This window comes from Rhinoderma darwinii, chromosome 2 (assembly GCF_050947455.1).
Source record: "Rhinoderma darwinii isolate aRhiDar2 chromosome 2, aRhiDar2.hap1, whole genome shotgun sequence".
Taxonomy (NCBI): Eukaryota; Metazoa; Chordata; class Amphibia; order Anura; family Rhinodermatidae; genus Rhinoderma; species Rhinoderma darwinii.
In genome coordinates, this window is record NC_134688.1 from 64,283,909 (window position 1) to 64,301,399 (window position 17,491).

The 17,491-nt window shown below is 45.0% G+C and overlaps 1 protein-coding gene across 1 annotated transcript in view; it reads left to right on the forward strand.

Moving 5' to 3' along the window:
* RXFP2 (relaxin family peptide receptor 2) overlaps positions 1–17,491 on the forward strand; it is a 587,658-nt gene that overhangs the window by 515,056 nt on the left and 55,111 nt on the right. Inside the window, exons 12-13 of the mRNA XM_075851693.1 lie at positions 481–552; positions 1,671–1,739. Of these exons, the coding sequence (XP_075707808.1) occupies positions 481–552; positions 1,671–1,739 (141 nt within the window). The remainder of the gene's footprint in view (positions 1–480; positions 553–1,670; positions 1,740–17,491) is intronic.

The following is a 17,491-nucleotide window of genomic DNA, read 5'->3' on the forward strand; positions in this document are numbered from 1 at the left end:
TACTTCCTTATTTCTCCATCTTAAAATTATAAAAAATGTGTTTGGGACCTGTCTTGCTCAGATCCCAGCTGTAATCGATTTTAGAACCCAGTTGCAAGTGTTCAATTTCCCTGCAGCGCCACCACAGGGAAAATGAAACAGTTCCAGCACAGAAATCAATGATCTGTTTATGTAATGCAGGGACACTCCAGGTCCTCCGGAGTGAGGGACGCTCTTGGTTGCTGCTCCTGCTAATATATGAGAGTAGTGGATGGGGTGACCCATCTATCAACTCAGAGTTCCCTAAGACAGTACGAGTATTCTAAGCCAGACAACCACTTTTCTATAAATGAACCATGGTGCTTTACTAACCACAAAAAGTTTATAATGAATCAAGAAAAATTAAATTGGACATAGAATTCTAAACTCGATCCTACACATGTCATTATGCAGCATTTGCATATTAGGTTTTGAAGGATTTGTGCATTTATTTACTTCTAGAGATTTGTCAAATAATCTAATCACAGAAGTGCCGCTCTCCAGCTTTAAAGAGCTTAAAACCTTGCAAAAACTGTAAGTACAAATGATTCTTTTCTATGTTTATTTCATTTCATAATGTCATTATTTTTATGTCTGCTCTGTTACTGTTTTCATCTCCCCTGCTTTTAGAAGCTAATAATAAAAGTTAATGTGGCGATTTCTGTTTGTGTAATTCTATAATATACAATCTTCTCAGACTGAAGAACAGGGCTCCTGTTATTTTATTTATTTATTTATAGAAAATAGGCCACCTATTAATTATCTTTAGACAGTTTTTCTAATAATTAAAGCAGTGAAGGGGTTAATGTTTTAAGATAAGGAGTCAATGAGTCTCTTCCTCAGGGTGGTCTTAAAAAGATGGGGCTCTTGGCAATTGCCACACCCTAAAACCAGCCCTCTTTAGTTCTGAGCAAGATTCCTTCATTTAGCTCAATATGTCCTAGTAGGGCAAAGAACTAGGAGTTGTCTGTAGAAGAGAATCAATTTAAAGTGGTTGCATGAGATTCGAAAAACAGTGCTGGTTTCTACCAAAAACAATGCCACATTAAGTGTCAGGCTGGGTTCACACGACCATGTTACGTCCGTAATGTACGGAACGTATTTCGGCCGGAAGACCCGGACCGAACACAGTGCAGGGAGCCGGGCTCCTAGCATCATAGTGATGTTCGACGCTAGGAGTCCCTGCCTCTGCATGGAACTACTGTCCCGTACTGCAATCATGATTACAGTACAGGACAGCTGTCCTGCAGCGAGGCAGGGACTCCTAGCATCGTACATCACTATGATGCTAGGAGCCCGGCTCCCTGCACTGTGTTCGGTCCGGGTATTCCGGCCAAAATACGTTCCGTACATTATGGACGTAACATGGTCGTGTGAACCCAGCCTCAAGATAAAGATGGCCACATCTGTATGTACACCTGTATGTACGTGTGTGTGTGTGTGTGTGTGTGTGTGTGTGTGTATATATATATAGTTTTAATATACAATAAAGTACTTAGTATTAAGTACATAAAAACTGCCATATTTGTTGTATGCTATTATTGTTGTGGTTTTGGATTTGTAAAATATTCCTTACTACACTAATATATTTTTCTTTTTGGTAAATCCTATTCTATATACTCCTAAAGTTGTTGTTTTTTCTCTTTATACAGTAATCTTAGTTGTAATCCACTATCGCTCCATATTAATCAGTTTCAATCATTACAACATCTGCAATCATTGTAAGTATTTGTTTGCAAGAATATTATGTATATAATTAGATTTCCTGTTATATTTGTGGCTATTTTTTCTCCAAAATAAGGCTACTAAATCACAATAAGCTGATCACAATGTGTCCACCTGCTGTGACCCTCAGCGATCTGTGGAGAAACCTGTAAGTGTTCAATTTCCATGCAGCGCCACCACAGGGGAGATTAAACATTACACTGTGCCAATTCAAGTCAATAAGATTTCTGTGTAATGCAGAACAGGATAGGTCCTCCAGAGTGAGAAGCGTTCTTTGTAATCGCTCTCCACTCTAGCCAAGAGATGATCCTGAACAGGGGACCCCCTTTATTAACCCAGGATTCCCTAATAGGGCATATGAAAATAGGTTTCCTATAAGTAGTTATCTGGGTAGTTAACCCTTTCATGACCAGCCTATTTGAAACCTTAATGACCAAGCTATTTTTTTTGTTTTTCCATCGTCTCATTCAAAGAGCTATAACTTTTTTATTTTCGCGTCGACATAGCTGTATAAGGACTTGTATTTTGCGGGACAAGTTGTGTTTTTTAAAAGCACCATTTTGGGATACATATAATTTATTGATTAACTTTTATTACCTTTTTTTGGTGGGTAATAGAAAAAAAACCCAGCAATTTTGCCACAGTTTTTTGCCTCCTAAATTTACTCCGTTTACCGTATGGTATAAATAGTACAATAACTTTATTTACCAGGTTGTTACGATTGCAACGATACCAAATTCATATAGATTTTGTATGTTTTACTACTTTTACACAGTAAAATCTCTTTTTTTTCAAAGTTATTTGTTTTTGGGTTTCCATATTTGAAGAGCCATAACTTTTTTATTTTTCTGCTGATGCAGGTGTATGAGGGCTTTTTGTTTTGCGAGACGACTTGTAGTTTTTATTGGTACCATTTTGGAGTACATGTGACTTTTTGATCACTTTTTATCACATTTTTTTCAAAGGGAATGTGTCGCGAGAAATTGTTATTTTTTTTTTTAGTTGAACAATTATTATTTGAGTGATTACACATTGTTTTAATTTTTTCACAAGTAAGGAAATATTATAAATTAGATTCTAATTTATAACATTTCGATGTGCTGAGCACTAGAGGGAGCACTTCCCAAAATTGCAGCATGGTTACATAGTTACATAGTTTGTACGGTTGAAAAAAGACACATGTCCATCAAGTTCAACCAAGGGATGGGAAAGGGGAAGTGGGATGGGAAAGGGGAAGTAAAAAATTTCTACACATAGCAGTTAATATTTTTTTGTTCTAGGAAATTATCTAAGCCTTTTTTAAAGCCATCTACTGTCCCTGCTGCGACCAGCTCCTGCGGTAGGCTATTCCATAGATTCACAGTTCTCACAGTAAAGAAGGCTTGTTGCCTCTGCAGGTTGAACCTTTTTTTCTCCAGACGGAGGGAGTACCCCCTTGTTTTTTGAGGGGGTTTTACATGGAACAGGATTTCACCATATTTTTTGTATGCGCCATTCATATATTTATATAAGTTAATCATGTCCCCCCTTAGTCGTCTTTTCTCAAGGCTAAATAGGTTTAGTTCTTTTAATCTTTCCTCATAACTTAGATTCTCCATGCCCCTTATTAGCTTCGTTGCTCTTCTTTGTATTTTTTCCAACTCCAGGGCATCCTTTCTATGAACTGGAGCCCAGAACTGGACTGCATATTCTAGATGAGGCCTCACTAATGCTTTGTAAAGTGGTAATATTACATCCCTGTCCCGCGAGTCCATGCCTCTTTTGATACACGACAATATTTTGCTGGCCTTTGAAGCAGCTGATTGACACTGCATGCTGAAATTTAGTTTATGATTTACAAGTACACCCAGATCCTTATCAACAATTGACTCCCCCAGTGTAGCTCCCCCTAGGACATATGATGCTTGCAGGTTTTTCGTACCCAGGTGCATAACTTTACATTTATCTACATTAAACTTCATTTGCCAAGTGGACGCCCAAACACTTAGTTTGTTTAAATCTGCCTGCAATTCACAAACATCTTCCATAGTCTGAACTATATTGCATAGCTTGGTGTCATCTGCAAAAATAGAAATAGTGCTATTAATCCCATCCTCTATATCATTAATAAATAAGTTGAATAATAGTGGTCCCAGCACTGAACCCTGGGGTACACCACTTATAACCGGTGACCATTCAGAGTAGGAATCATTGACCACAACTCTCTGGATACGGTCCTTGAGCCAATTCTCAATCTAATTACAAACTATGCTTTCTAAACCTATAGTCCTTAATTTACCCATTAGATGTCTATGAGGGACAGTGTCAAATGCCTTTGCAAAGTCCAAAAACACTATATCCACAGCGGCCCCTCTGTCTAGGCTTCTGCTTACCTCTTCATAAAAACAAATCAGGTTGGTTTGACAGCTTCTGTCCTTTGTAAAACCATGCTGGCTGTCACTTATAATACTATTTATTGTCACATAATTCTGTATATAGTCCCTCAATAGCCCCTCAAACATTTTCCCCACAATTGATGTTAAGCTTACTGGTCTATAATTACCCGGCGAAGACCTAGAGCCCTTTTTGAAAATAGGCACCACATTTGCCCTGCGCCAGTCCCTTGGCACTATACCACTCATGAGAGACTCTCTAAATATTATGAAGAGGGGGACAGAAAATGGTCAATGGTGGTAAAGCAACCTCATTGCTTTATGCTGCAAATTTGGGGTAGACACACTCTCTAGTGTCCTCACACAATCCCCCCTCCCTTATTCTGGCTAGTGCCAGGAGAAGGAGGGGGTTTGAATCTTCAAACCTCCTACACTGTGTGCCGCCATTTTCTGAGAGAATGCACAGTGTAGGAGGGTTAGATACAGTGCTCAGCAGACAGTATAACACAAACATACACGAATGTAAAACACACATCTTATACATGAACATAACTTACCTGCTCCTGCCTCCGCTGCCGCCTCTGCTCCTATTCCTTGCGCCTTCGCTTCCTTGAACATATGGCCGGAAGCCGCGGCCGGAAGTCGTCATCTTACTGTCCGGCCGAGGCTTCCAGTCCACATGAAAATGGCGCCGGATTTCGCTCTGCCAATGACCTTCCTTTTGGTCTGTGTGGGAGCGGCGCATGCGCCGTTCCCACACAGACGGCGTACGCTGTAGTGAATGGAACGGCTCCCGTTCGCATTCTCTATAGGGTTGTATGTGCCATATTCCATCTTTGCATGTGTCGTTAATCGACACATACAGAGATGAAAAAAAAATGGCAGCCCCCATAGAGAAGTAATAGTAAGAAAAAAGTAAAAAGTAGAACTCAAGAACACAAATAAATAACATTTGTTTTAATATCATACTAAAAGCAATTGGATATAAAAAATAATAATTTCATGACACCTTCCCTTTAAGGCAGGATTTACACAAAACAGCAGTTTTAGCATTGTTTTTTATTTTATTTTTTACGACGTTCGCCGAGCGGGTTAAATAATGTAATAACTTTATAGCTGGGGTCGTTATGGACGCAGCGATACCAAACATGTGTAACTTTTTAACCTTTTTCTCTTTTTAATAATAAAGCAATTTGTAAGGGGAAAAAGTGGGTTTTTAATTTATTTTTTTCACTTTTTTATTTATTAACTTTATTAAACTTTTTTATAAACTTTTTTTTACCAGTCCCACTAGGGGACTTCACTATGCAATCATCCGATCGTAATAATAATACACTGCAATACTTCTGTATTGCAGTGTATTAGTTGACTGTCCGTGTAAAATGGACAGGCACCTGCCAGGCCATGCCTCTGGCATGGCCTAGCAGGTATTAACTGGGGCAGACCTGGGGGCCTTTGTTACCGCATCTGAAGGGTTAAACGAGTGAGATCGATACTGGTATCGATCTCGGCCATTCGAGCAGGGATGCCCCCAGCCCTAAGCTACCGGAGGCCGTAAAAAGGCTACTGCATTGGAATAAAGCCTGTTGTGGCCGCCGTAAAAACACTATGGGGTGGTCACTAATGGGTTAAAATAGTTTACTATCGGCTGGAAATGTTCTAAAATAAAAAAACAAACGGTACTCACCTATTCTTTCCCCCGGCAATCCAGTGCTGATGCTCCGGTGGTCCTCCCAGTATTTATTTACATGCGGGCAGCATGTGACCACTGCAGCCAATCAGATGTTTCCTCAATCATGTGTTGTAGCCATCGCATGAACACTCAGTGATAAATACCAGGATGGTCACCAATGAGTTCTCTGATTGGTTATAGAGGTCACATGTCGGCCAAATGTAAAAAACACTGGAAGGACCGATGCAGCACCACTGCTGGATTGCCATAGGAAAGAATGTGTAAGTACTGATTGTTGTTTTTACTAAAGGACATTTGCAGCCATTAGTAAAAATGTTAACAACCCGGATAACCCTATTACCTATTGCTAAACTAATTTCTTAGTTAGACAGTAGTAAAAAAATACAGTTTTGGTCTCCAATAGTTCATCATAAATCATCCTGTTATATTGCTCCAACAATCCACAAGTAATTCTCAGCCATGAAATTTCATAAGTTAGTCCCTAACATAAAGCTTCTTTTAAGATGGCAGTGGGCCCCACTTATCTACTGGGCCACCGAGCTGCTGCAAGGGTTTTACATATGGTTTTGTAAAGGATCTGCCAGACACAGATTCTGTGTTGACGCCCGTGGTTAATCAGATGGCATCTGCTCATAGGTCTGATAGAGTGACTCGATCTACTACCACTCAGGCTGGTAGGCTGAGGCTGAGGAGTGGGAGAACCTATCACAGCCTGGCCAGACGGTTCTAGCTCCCGCCCGCGGTCTATTTATACCTTCATTTGCTGCTTGTCTTTGCCTGTGATTCTCTCTTGTTTCCTGGCTCCGCTGTTCCTGCTATTACTATTGACCTCTGCTTCATATCGACCCTGGCTTTACTGACTACGCTCCTGTTCTGCGTTTGGTACCTCGTTCACTCCTGGTTTGACTCGGATCGTTCACTACTCTTGTTGCTCACGGTGTTGCCGTGGGCAACTGCCCCATTTCCATTAGCTTCTGTGTACCCTTGTCTGTTTGTCTGTCGTGAACATATTGAGCGTAGGGACCGTCGCCCAGTTGTACGCCGTCGCCTAGGACGGGCCGTGCAAGTAGGCAGGGACTGAGTGGCGGGTAGATTAGGGCTCACCTGTCTGTGTCCCTACCCCGACATTAGATAATTAAATTCCCATATACCTTTTCTAAACTGGTTCCTACACAACTATGGACCCCCTTGAGACCCTGGCTCAGCAAATGCAGGGTCTCTCCCTACAGGTCCAAGCCCTGGCTCAGAGGTGCGACCAGCGTGATGCTAACTAGGTAGTGCCCTCCACCTCACCTCTTGAACCCCACCTCAAGTTGCCTGACCGGTTCTCAGGGGACCAGAAGACTTTTTTCTCCTTTCGGGAGAGTTGTAGGCTCAATTTCCATCTAAGGCCCTACTCCTCAGGTTCTGAGAGCCAGCGAGTGGGTATAATTATGTCCCGGCTCCAGGACGGCCCCCAAGAATGGGCCTTCTCCTTGGCTCCTGAACTTTCCTCTGTTGACTTTTTTTTTCTGCTCTCGGGCTCATCTATGACGAGACTGACAAGACTGCCTTTGCCGAGAGTCAGCTGGTGACCTTACGTCAGGGTAAGAGACCCGTTGAGGAGTACTGTTCTGACTTTAGGAAGTGTGTGTGTAGCTTCTCGATGGAATGACCCTGCCTTGAGGTGCCAGTTTAGATTGGGTCTGTCGAACGCTCAGAAAGACCTATTAGTTAGCTATCCCTCTTCTGACTCTCTAGATCAGGTTATGGCTTTAGCGGTACGTCTTGACCGACGTCTCAGGGAACGACGACTTGAACGTTTTTGTGCCTTCTCCTCTGACTCCCCCATGATGGCTCCCGAGGTTCCGTTGCTTCGTTCTTCCATGGAAACTCGGATGAACCAATGCAACTCGGGGCCTCCGTGTCTCCCCAACAACGTAGAGAGCTCCCCAAGAAGAATGGTCTCTGCTTCTACTGTGGGGATGACAAGCATCAAGTGAACAACTGTCCTAGGCGTAAGAATTAGCAGCCAGAAAACATCCGCGCCTAAGTGACCATCGGGGAGGTCGCTTGGGCGCACAGGTATTTCCCATAAATATGAAACCTAATAAGATCTTGCTTCCCTTTCAGGTCTCTTTTGAGGGTAGGTCTGCCACCGCAGTGCCTTCGTGGGTTCAGGGTCTTCTGCTAATATTATGTCTGTGGAATTTGCTATGTCTCTAGCTATGCCATTGATTGATTTGCCTAAACCTGTCCCGGTAGTGGGTATCGACTCCACTCCACTTGCTAATGGTTATTTTACGCAGCATACCCCTGTTTTTGAACTCATTGTGGGCTCCATTCATTTGGAGCAGTGCTCTGTACTGGTGATGCAGGGATTATCTTCCGATTTAGTTTTAGGCCTTCCCTGGTTGCAGATGCATAATCCCACGTTTAACTGGAATACTGGGGATCTTACCAAATGGGATAATGAATGCATGACGTCCTGTTTTTCTGTTAATTTCTGTTAATTTTATCTCTCTCCCTGAGGAGGTGAACACTCTACCTGAGTTTATTCAGGACTTCGCTGATGTTTTTTTCTAAAAAGGCCTCCGAAGTGTTACCTCCTCATAGAGAATACGATTGCTCAATCGATTTGGTACCAGGAACTAAGCTCCCTAAGGGTAGGATATTTAATCTCTCTTGTCCCGAACGTGAAGCCATGAGAGAATATATCCAGGAAAGCCTGGCCAAGGGTTACATTCGCCCCTCTACTTCTCCGGTAGGTGCTGGCTTCTTCTTCGTAGGAAAGAAGGATGGTGGTTTCAGGCCGTGCATCGATTACCGAAACTTGAATAAGGTCACTGTAAGGATCCCCTTCCTTTGATTCCTGATCTCTTCAATCAGGTTCAGGGGGCCCAATGGTTCTCTAAGTTTGATCTTCGGGGGGCTTATAACTTTATCCGAGTCAGAGAAGGGGATGAGTGGAAGACTGCGTTTAACACGCCCGAAGGTCATTTCGAATACCTCGTCATGCCGCGGTCTTCCAGAATTTCATAAATGAGATTTTAAGAGACTACCTGGGGGTATCTCTTGTAGTGTACCTTGATGATATACTTGTGTTTTCCAAGGACTGGTCCTCCCACTTTGAGCATGTCAGGAAGGTGCTCCAGGCCCTTCGGGAAACCAAACTCTTTGCTAAATCCGAAAAATGTGTGTTTGGGGTGCAGGAGATACCATTTTTGGGTCAAATCCTCAGTCCTAATGAATTCCGCATGGACCCTGCCAAGGTTCAGGCTGTGGCTGAATGGATCCAACCTGCCTCCCTGAAGGCGTTACAGTGCTTCCTGGGGTTTGCTAATTATTACAGGAGATTTATTGCTAATTTCTCGGTCATCGCTAAGCCTCTTACGGATCTTACTCGCAAATGTGCTAATCTCCTCCACTGGTCTCCGGAGGCGGTCCAGGCTTTTGAAATACTTAAGAAGTGCTTTATCTCTGCCCCAGTGCTGATTCAGCCTAACTAAATGAAGCCATTCATCGTGGAAGTTGACGCCTCCGAGGTGGGAGTGGGTGCTGTCTTGTCCCAGGGTACCAGGTAACTATGACGTGGGCAACCTCGAACTCTTAGCCATTAAATGGGCATTTGAAGAGTGGCGCCACTTCTTAGAGGGGGCTAGGCACCAGGTAACGGTCCTTACCGACCACAAGAATCTGGTTTTCCTAGAATCTGCCCGGAGGCTAAACCCGAGACAAGCTTGATGGGCGTTGTTTTTTACTAGATTCAACTTTGTGGTCACCTATAGGGCTGGGTCTAAAAATATTAAAGCTGATGCACTGTCGCGTAGCTTCATGGCCAGCCCTCCTTTGGAGGAAGATCCTGCTTGTGTTTTGCCCCCAGGTATAATAATATCCTCTGTTGATTCTGACTTAATCTCCGAAATTGCGGCTGATCAAGGTTCAGCTCCCAGGAACTTTCCTGAGAACAAGCTGTTTGTTCTCCTGCAATTCCGGCTAAGGGTACTCCGGGAAAATCATGACTCTGCACTATCTGGCCATTCAGGTATCCTAGGTACCAAGCACCTCATTGCTAGAAACTATTGGTGGCCTGGGTTGCCTAAAGACGTTAAGGCCTACGTCGCCGCTTGTGAAACTTGTGCTAGGTCCAAGACTCCCAGGTCCCGACCAGCGGGCTTACTATGTTCTTTGCCCATTCCCCAGAGACCTTGGACCCATATCTCCATGGATTTTATCACCTATCTGCCTCCATCTCAAGGCAAGTCGGTGGTGTGGGTTGTAAGTAGACCGCTTCAGTAAGATGTGCCTCTTTGTGCCTCTCAAGAAACTACCCAATGCCAAGACGTTAGCTACCTTGTTTGCCAAAAACATCCTGCGTCTCCATGGGGTTCCTATCAATATTGTTTCTGACAGAGGGGTACAATTTGTTTCATTGTTTTGGAGAGCTTTCTGTAAAAAGTTGGAGATTGATCTGTCCTTCTTCTCGGCCTTCCATCCTGAAACTAATGGCCAAACTGAGAGGACTAATCAGTCTCTAGAACAATATTTAACCCCTTCCCCCTGCTTGCATTCTGGGCCCTAATGGCCAAGCCATTTTTTACATTTTTCCATTGTTACATTCGAAGAGCTATAACTTTTTGATTTTTGCGTCAACATAGCTGTATAAGGTCTTGTTTTTTGCGGGACGACATGTAGTTTTTATTGGTACCATTTGAGAGTAGATGTGACTTTTTGATCACTTTTTATCACATTTTTTTAAAGTCAGGATTAACAGAAAACAGCAATTTTCCATTGTTTTTTATTTTATTTTTTACGGCATTCACAGTGCGGGTTAAATAATGTAACAGCTTTATAGTCAGGCTCGTTACGGCCACGGCGATACCAAATATCTGTAACTTTTTTGCTTTATTGTGGTTTTTTTTAATAGTAAAGCATTTTGTAAGGGGAAAAAGTGGGTTTTTCATATTTTTTTTTTTTAATTAACTTTATTTAACTTTTTTTTACTTTTATACTAGTCCCACTAGGGGACTTCACTATGCGAACCTCCGATTGCTATTATAATACACTGCAATACTTTTGTATTGCAGTGTATTACTGCCTGTCCGTTTAAAACGGACAGTCATCTGCTAGGTCATGCCTCTGGCATGACCTAGCAGGTATTTACTACAGGCCGACCTGGGGGCCTTTATTAGGCCCCCGGCTGCCATCGGAGACACAGACACTCGGCGATTTTATCGCCGGGTGTCAGTGGGATGAGAGGGAGCTCCCTCCCTCTCTCCAAAACCACTCAGATGCGGTGCATGCTATTGTGCACCCCATCTGAGGGGTTAAATGGATGAGATCGATACTAATATCGTTCTCACCCGGCAGAGCAGGATCGCCCTCAGCTACATCTGCCAGCTGAGAGCAGGGAGTTTTGACAGCTCCCTGCTCTGTTTACTTTATTCTAATGCAGCGCCGTGGAATGGCGGCGCTGTAGAATAAAGCCCATTAATGACCGCCGTGAAAAGGCTTATCGGCGGTCATTAAGGGGTTAAGGTGTTTTATCTCTGACTGTCAATATCATTGGGTCTCCTTCATTCCCCTCGCCAAATTTTCCCTTAATAACCGAGTCAGTAACTCGTCAGGGGTCTCCCCCTTTTTCTGTAATCTTGGGTTTAATCCACGGTTCTCCTCCATTTCACCTGATGGTTCCAACAATCCCGAGGTAGATGTCGTTCATCGGGAACTGTGCACAGTCTGGGCCCAGGTTCAGAAGAACCTAGAGGCGTCCCAGAGCATACAAAAGACTCAGGCAGATAGAAGACGTTCTGCTAACCGCTTGTTTATGGTCGGGGATCTGGTGTGGCTGTCTTCAAAAAATTTGCGCCTTAAAGTTCTGTCCAAAAAATGTGCTCCCCGGTATATAGGGCCGTACAAGGTCATTGAGGTCCTTAACCCTGTCTCCTTCTGGCTGGAGTTACTCCCGTCTTTTCAAATACACGACGTGTTTCATGCCTCCCTCCTGAAACGCTGCTCCCCGTCCTTGGTTACCTTGAGGAAACCTCCGGCCCATGTTCTCACCCCTGAAGGGGTAGAATTCGAGGTGGCCAAGATTGTGGACAGCAGGATGGTCCAAGGCTCTCTCCAGTACCTGGTCCATTGGAGAGGATACAGGCCTGAAGAGATGACTTGGGTACCCGCCCGGGATGTTCACGCTGGGGTATTGCTCAGGAGGTTCCATCTTCGGTTCCCCAATAAGCCAGGTCCACCTAGGAAGGGTCCAGTGGCCCCTCATAAAAGGGGTGGTACTGTAAAGGATCTGCCAGACACAGCTTCTGTGTCGACGCCCGTGGTTAATCAGTCTGCATTTGCTCCTAGTTCTGATAGAGAGACTCGATCTGCTACCACTCAGGCTGGTAGGCTGAGGAGTGAGAGAACATATCACAGCCTGGCCAGATGGTTCTAACTCCCGCCCTCGGTCTATTTATACCTTCATTTGCTGCTTGTCTTTGCCTGTGATTCTCTCTTGTTTCCTGACTACGCTGTTCCTGCTATTACTATTGACCTCTGCTTCATATCGACCCTGGCTTTACTGACTTTGCTCCTGCTCTGCGTTTGGTACCTCGTTTACTCCTGGTTTGACTCGGCTCGTTCACTACTCTTATTGCTCATGGTGTTGCTGTGGGCAACTGCCCCATTTCCCTTAGCTCCTGTGTACCCTTGTCTGTTTGTCTGTCGTGCACATATTGAGCATAGGGACCGTCGCCCAGTTGTACGCCGTCGCCTAGGACGGGCCGTGCAAGTAGGCAGGGACTGAGTGGCGGGTAGATTAGGGCTCACCTGTCTGTGTCCCTACCCCGACATTACAGGTATGTCCGCCCCTGATAAGCACTCCACAAATAAAAAACAGGACACAAGGAAACTGCATGATAGCTTATTATAAATTTCTGATTTTAATTCTGTGTCATACATGTTGACAGAAAAATAATATTTGTGTTTTTATGTCAACTTTTCTACTGTTTTGAAATTATCTATATTATAAAATTCACTAATGACCATAATCCAAAATAACGATTTTGTCAAAATAAATGTTAGTTTATGACCCTGTCTCAGGTTTTGATCGAAGGAATTGTCTCATAAAGACAATCCTTATCCGTATGCCCTATTAGGGCTTATGGATATCATATCGGGGTCCACCACTTCGTCAGGTCCACCATTTATGAGCCAGAACAGAGACTCGTTCTGTAGAAGTGACTCCGGTCTGACAGACCTGGCCTGTTCATGCATCCATGCATTACATAGGGTAAATGTTAGCGACCTCCCTCAGCGATAAGAGCTGAAGCCCAACCCATGGCGATCAGCTGATTAACCAGGCCAGCCTCCATTGAGAAAGGGGTTGAGTTCATGAGATAAACCCTTTAATAAAATCTGCTAATTTATTTTAAACTGCAGTGCATTTACCAGGGTACCCTTTTTGTGCTAAGAGAATCTGAAGCAAACAATGTATTTATAAAATTCTGCTGGAATTGTCTTACCTTGGTGAGGTACAGTAATCCATACTCCATTGCAAACAAGTTTAAAAATATGTCTAAAAGCAGAGATTCTGTGACAGTAAATATTTCTGAAAAATATAAATCTGTAAAAATTCCCAATTTAACAGACTATAATCTTCTGCCATGGCCCATATGTCATAAATATACACCACTGTGGAACTTCAAGGCTATGGTCTTCATATATAAAAGTTGTTACTAATAAAAGTAGTGAGACATGCAGAAACTAGACCCATATTGTAGATCACTACGACTGTATACCTAATAAAGATACAATTAGTGTAACGGCAGGGGGTAGGGAGATGGACAAGTGAGCCCTAATCTACCCGCCACTCTGTCCCTGCCTACTTGCAACGACCCGCCCTAGGCGACGGGGTACAACTGGGCGGCGGTCCCTGCGCTCAGTAAGTGCACGACAAACACGACAAACATACAAGGAACACAAGCAAGGAAAAGGGGCCGTTGCCCACGGCAACACCGTGAGCAACCAGAGTGGTGAACGAGCCGAGTCAAGCCAGGAGTGTGCGAGGTACAAAACGAAAAGCAGAAGAGTAGTCGGTAAGCCAGGGTCGGTATGGAGCAGGATCAAAAATAGCAGGAGCTGTAGCTGGGCCAGGAACCACAAGGAAGGAAACAAAAGCAATAACAAGCACCGAGGGACAGGAAGTGCAGGCTTAAATAGACCGAGGGCGGGAGCTAGCTGAGTCTGGCCAGGTTACGATAGGCTCTCCCACTCCTAAGCCTGCCAGCCTGAATGGTGGAAGCAGGAGTCAGTCTCAGGGATGTATTCTCAGGTGCTGACTGATTAGTTCTGGGAGTTAACCCCACAGTGCCTGGCAGATCCTTTACAGTACCACCCCCCTTTTATGAGGGGCCACCGGACCCTTTCTAAGTGGACCTGGCTTACTGGGGAAACGCAGGTGGAACCTCCTGACCAATACCCCAGCGTGAACATCCCGGGCGGGTACCCAAGTCCTCTCCTCGGGCCCGTATCCTCTCCAATGGACCAGGTACTGGAGGGAGCCTTGGACCATCTTGCTGTCCACAATCCTGGCCACCTCGAATTCCACCCCCTCCGGGGTGAGGATGGGAACAGGAGGTCTCCTCGAGGGAGCCAAGGACGGGGAGCAGCGTTTGAGGAGGGAGGCATGAAACACGTCGTGTATCCGAAAAGACGGGGGTAACTCCAGCCGGAAGGAGACAGGATTGAGGACCTCAATGACCTTATACGGCCCAATAAACCGGGGAGCAAACTTCTTGGACGGAACCTTGAGACGCAAGTTCCTAGACGACAACCACACCAGATCCCCGACCATAAACAGGGGGTTAGCAGAACGTTTTTTATCAGCCTGAGTTTTTTGTACGCTCTGGGACACCTCTAGGTTTTTCTGAACCTGGGCCCAGACTGTGCACAGTTCCCGATGAACGACCTCTACCTCAGGATTGTTGGAACTACCAGGTGAAACGGAGGAGAACCGTGGATTAAACCCAAAATTACAAAAAAAAGGAGAGACCCCAGACGAGTTACTGACCCGGTTATTAAGGGAAAATTCAGCGAGGGGAATGAAAGAGACCCAATCAAATTGACAGTCAGAGACAAAACACCTTAAGTATTGTTCTAGAGACTGATTAGTCCTCTCCGTTTGGCCATTGGTTTCAGGATGGAAGGCAGAGGAGAAGGACAGATCAATCCCTAACTTCATACAGAAGGCTCTCCAAAACAATGAAACAAGTTGTACCCCTCTGTCCGAAACAATATTGACAGGGACCCCATGGAGACGCAGGATGTGTTTGACAAACAAGGTAGCCAACGTTTTGGCGTTGGGTAGTTTCTTGAGGGGCACAAAGTGGCACATCTTACTGAAGCGGTCCACCACCACCCACACCACCGACTTGCCTTGGGATGGAGGCAAATCGGTGATAAAATCCATGGAGATATGTGTCCAAGGTCTCTGGGGAATGGGCAACGAACGCAGTAAGCCCGCTGGTCGGGACCTGGGAGTCTTGGACCTAGCACAAACCTCAAAAGCGGCGACGTAGGCCTTAACGTCTTTAGGCAACCCAGGCCACCAATAATTTCTGGTAATGAGGTGTTTGGTACCCAGGATGCCTGGATGGCCAGATAGTGCGGAGTCATGATTTTCCCTAAGTACCCTTAGCCGGAATTGCAGGGGAACAAACAGCTTGTTCTCAGGAAGGTTCCCGGGAGCTGCACCTTGATCAGCAGCAATTTCAGAGACTAAATCAGAATCGATCGAGGAAATGATTATACCTGGAGGCAAAATACAAGCAGGATCTTCCTCCGAAGGAGGGCTGGCCATGAAGCTACGCGACAGTGCATCAGCCTTAATATTTTTAGACCCAGCCCTATAGGTAACCAAAAAATTGAATCTGGTAAAAAATAACGCCCATCGAGCTTGTCTCGGGTTTAGCCTCCGGGCAGATTCTAGGAACACCAGATTCTTGTGGTCGGTAAGGACCGTTACCTGGTGCCTAGCCCCCTCCAGGAAGTGGCGCCACTCTTCAAATGCCCATTTAATGGCTAAGAGTTTGCGGTTGCCAATATCATAGTTACTTTCAGTTGGCGAAAACTTCCTGGAGAAGTAGGCACAGGGGCGGAGATGGGTGAGGGACCTGGTACCCTGGGACAACACAGCCCCCACTCCCACCTCAGATGCGTCAACTTCCACGATAAATGGCTCCATTTGGTTGGGCTGAACCAGCACCGGGGCCGAGACAAAGCACTTCTTAAGGACCTCAAAAGCCTGGACAGCCTCAGGAGGACAGTGGAGGAGATCAGCACCTTTGCGAGTGAGGTCCGTAAGGGGCTTAGCGATGACCGAGAAGTTAGCAATAAATCTCCTGTAATAATTAGCAAACCCCAAAAAACACTGTAACGCCTTCAGGGAGGCAGGTTGGACCCATTCCGCCACAGCCTGAACCTTGGCGGGGTCCATGCGGAATTCATGAGGCGTGAGGATTTGACCCAAAAATGGAATCTCCTGTACCCCAAACACACATTTTTCGGTTTTGGCAAACAGTTTATTTTCCCGAAGGACCTGGAGCACCTTCCTGACATGCTCCACGTGGGAGGACCAGTCCTTGGAAAACACCAGTATGTCATCAAGGTACACTACCAGAAAAATCCCCAGGTAATTTCTCAAAATCTCATTTATGAAATTCTGGAAGACCGCAGGGGCATTACACAACCCAAAGGGCATGACGAGGTATTCGAAATGGCCTTCGGGCGTGTTAAACGCAGTCTTCCACTCATCCCCCTCTTTGATGCGAATAAGGTTATACGCCCCCCGTAGATCCAATTTAGAAAACCATTGGGCCCCCTGAACCTGATTAAAGAGATCAGGAATCAAAGGAAGGGGATACTGGTTCCTTACCGTGACCTTATTCAGGCTACGGTAGTCAATGCATGGCCTAAGACCACCATCCTTCTTCCCCACGAAGAAGAAGCCAGCACCTACCGGAGAAGAAGAGGGACGAATGTAACCCTTGGCCAGGGATTCCTGGATATACACTCTCATAGCTTCACGTTCGGGACAAGAAAGATTAAATATCCTACCCTTAGGAAGCTTAGCTCCTGGTACCAATTCGATAGCGCAATCGTATTCTCTATGAGGAGGTAACACTTCGGAGGCCTCCTTAGAGAAAACATCAGCGAAGTCCTGAACAAACTCGGGTAGCGTATTCGCCTCCTTAGGGGGAGAAATAGAATTAACAGAAAAACATGACGTACAACATTCATTACCCCATTTGGTTAGCTCCCCAGTATTCCAGTCAAACGTAGGATTATGCAACTGCAACCAGGGAAGACCTAGCACCAAATCGTACGATAATCCCTGCATCAACAGTACAGAGCATTGCTCCAAATGCATGGAGCCAACAAGGAGTTCAAAAACAGGGGTATGCTGTGTAAAATAACCATTAGCAAGAGGAGTGGCGTCGATACCCACTACCGGGACAGGTTTAGGCAAATCAATAAGAGGCATAGCAAGGGACATAGCAAATTCCGCAGACATGATATTAGTAGAGGACCCTGAATCCACGAAAGCACTGCCGGTAGCAGACCTACCACCAAAAGAGACCTGAAAGGGAAGCAAGATCTTAGTACGTTTCATATTTACGGGAAATACCTGTGCGCCCAAGTGACCTCCCCG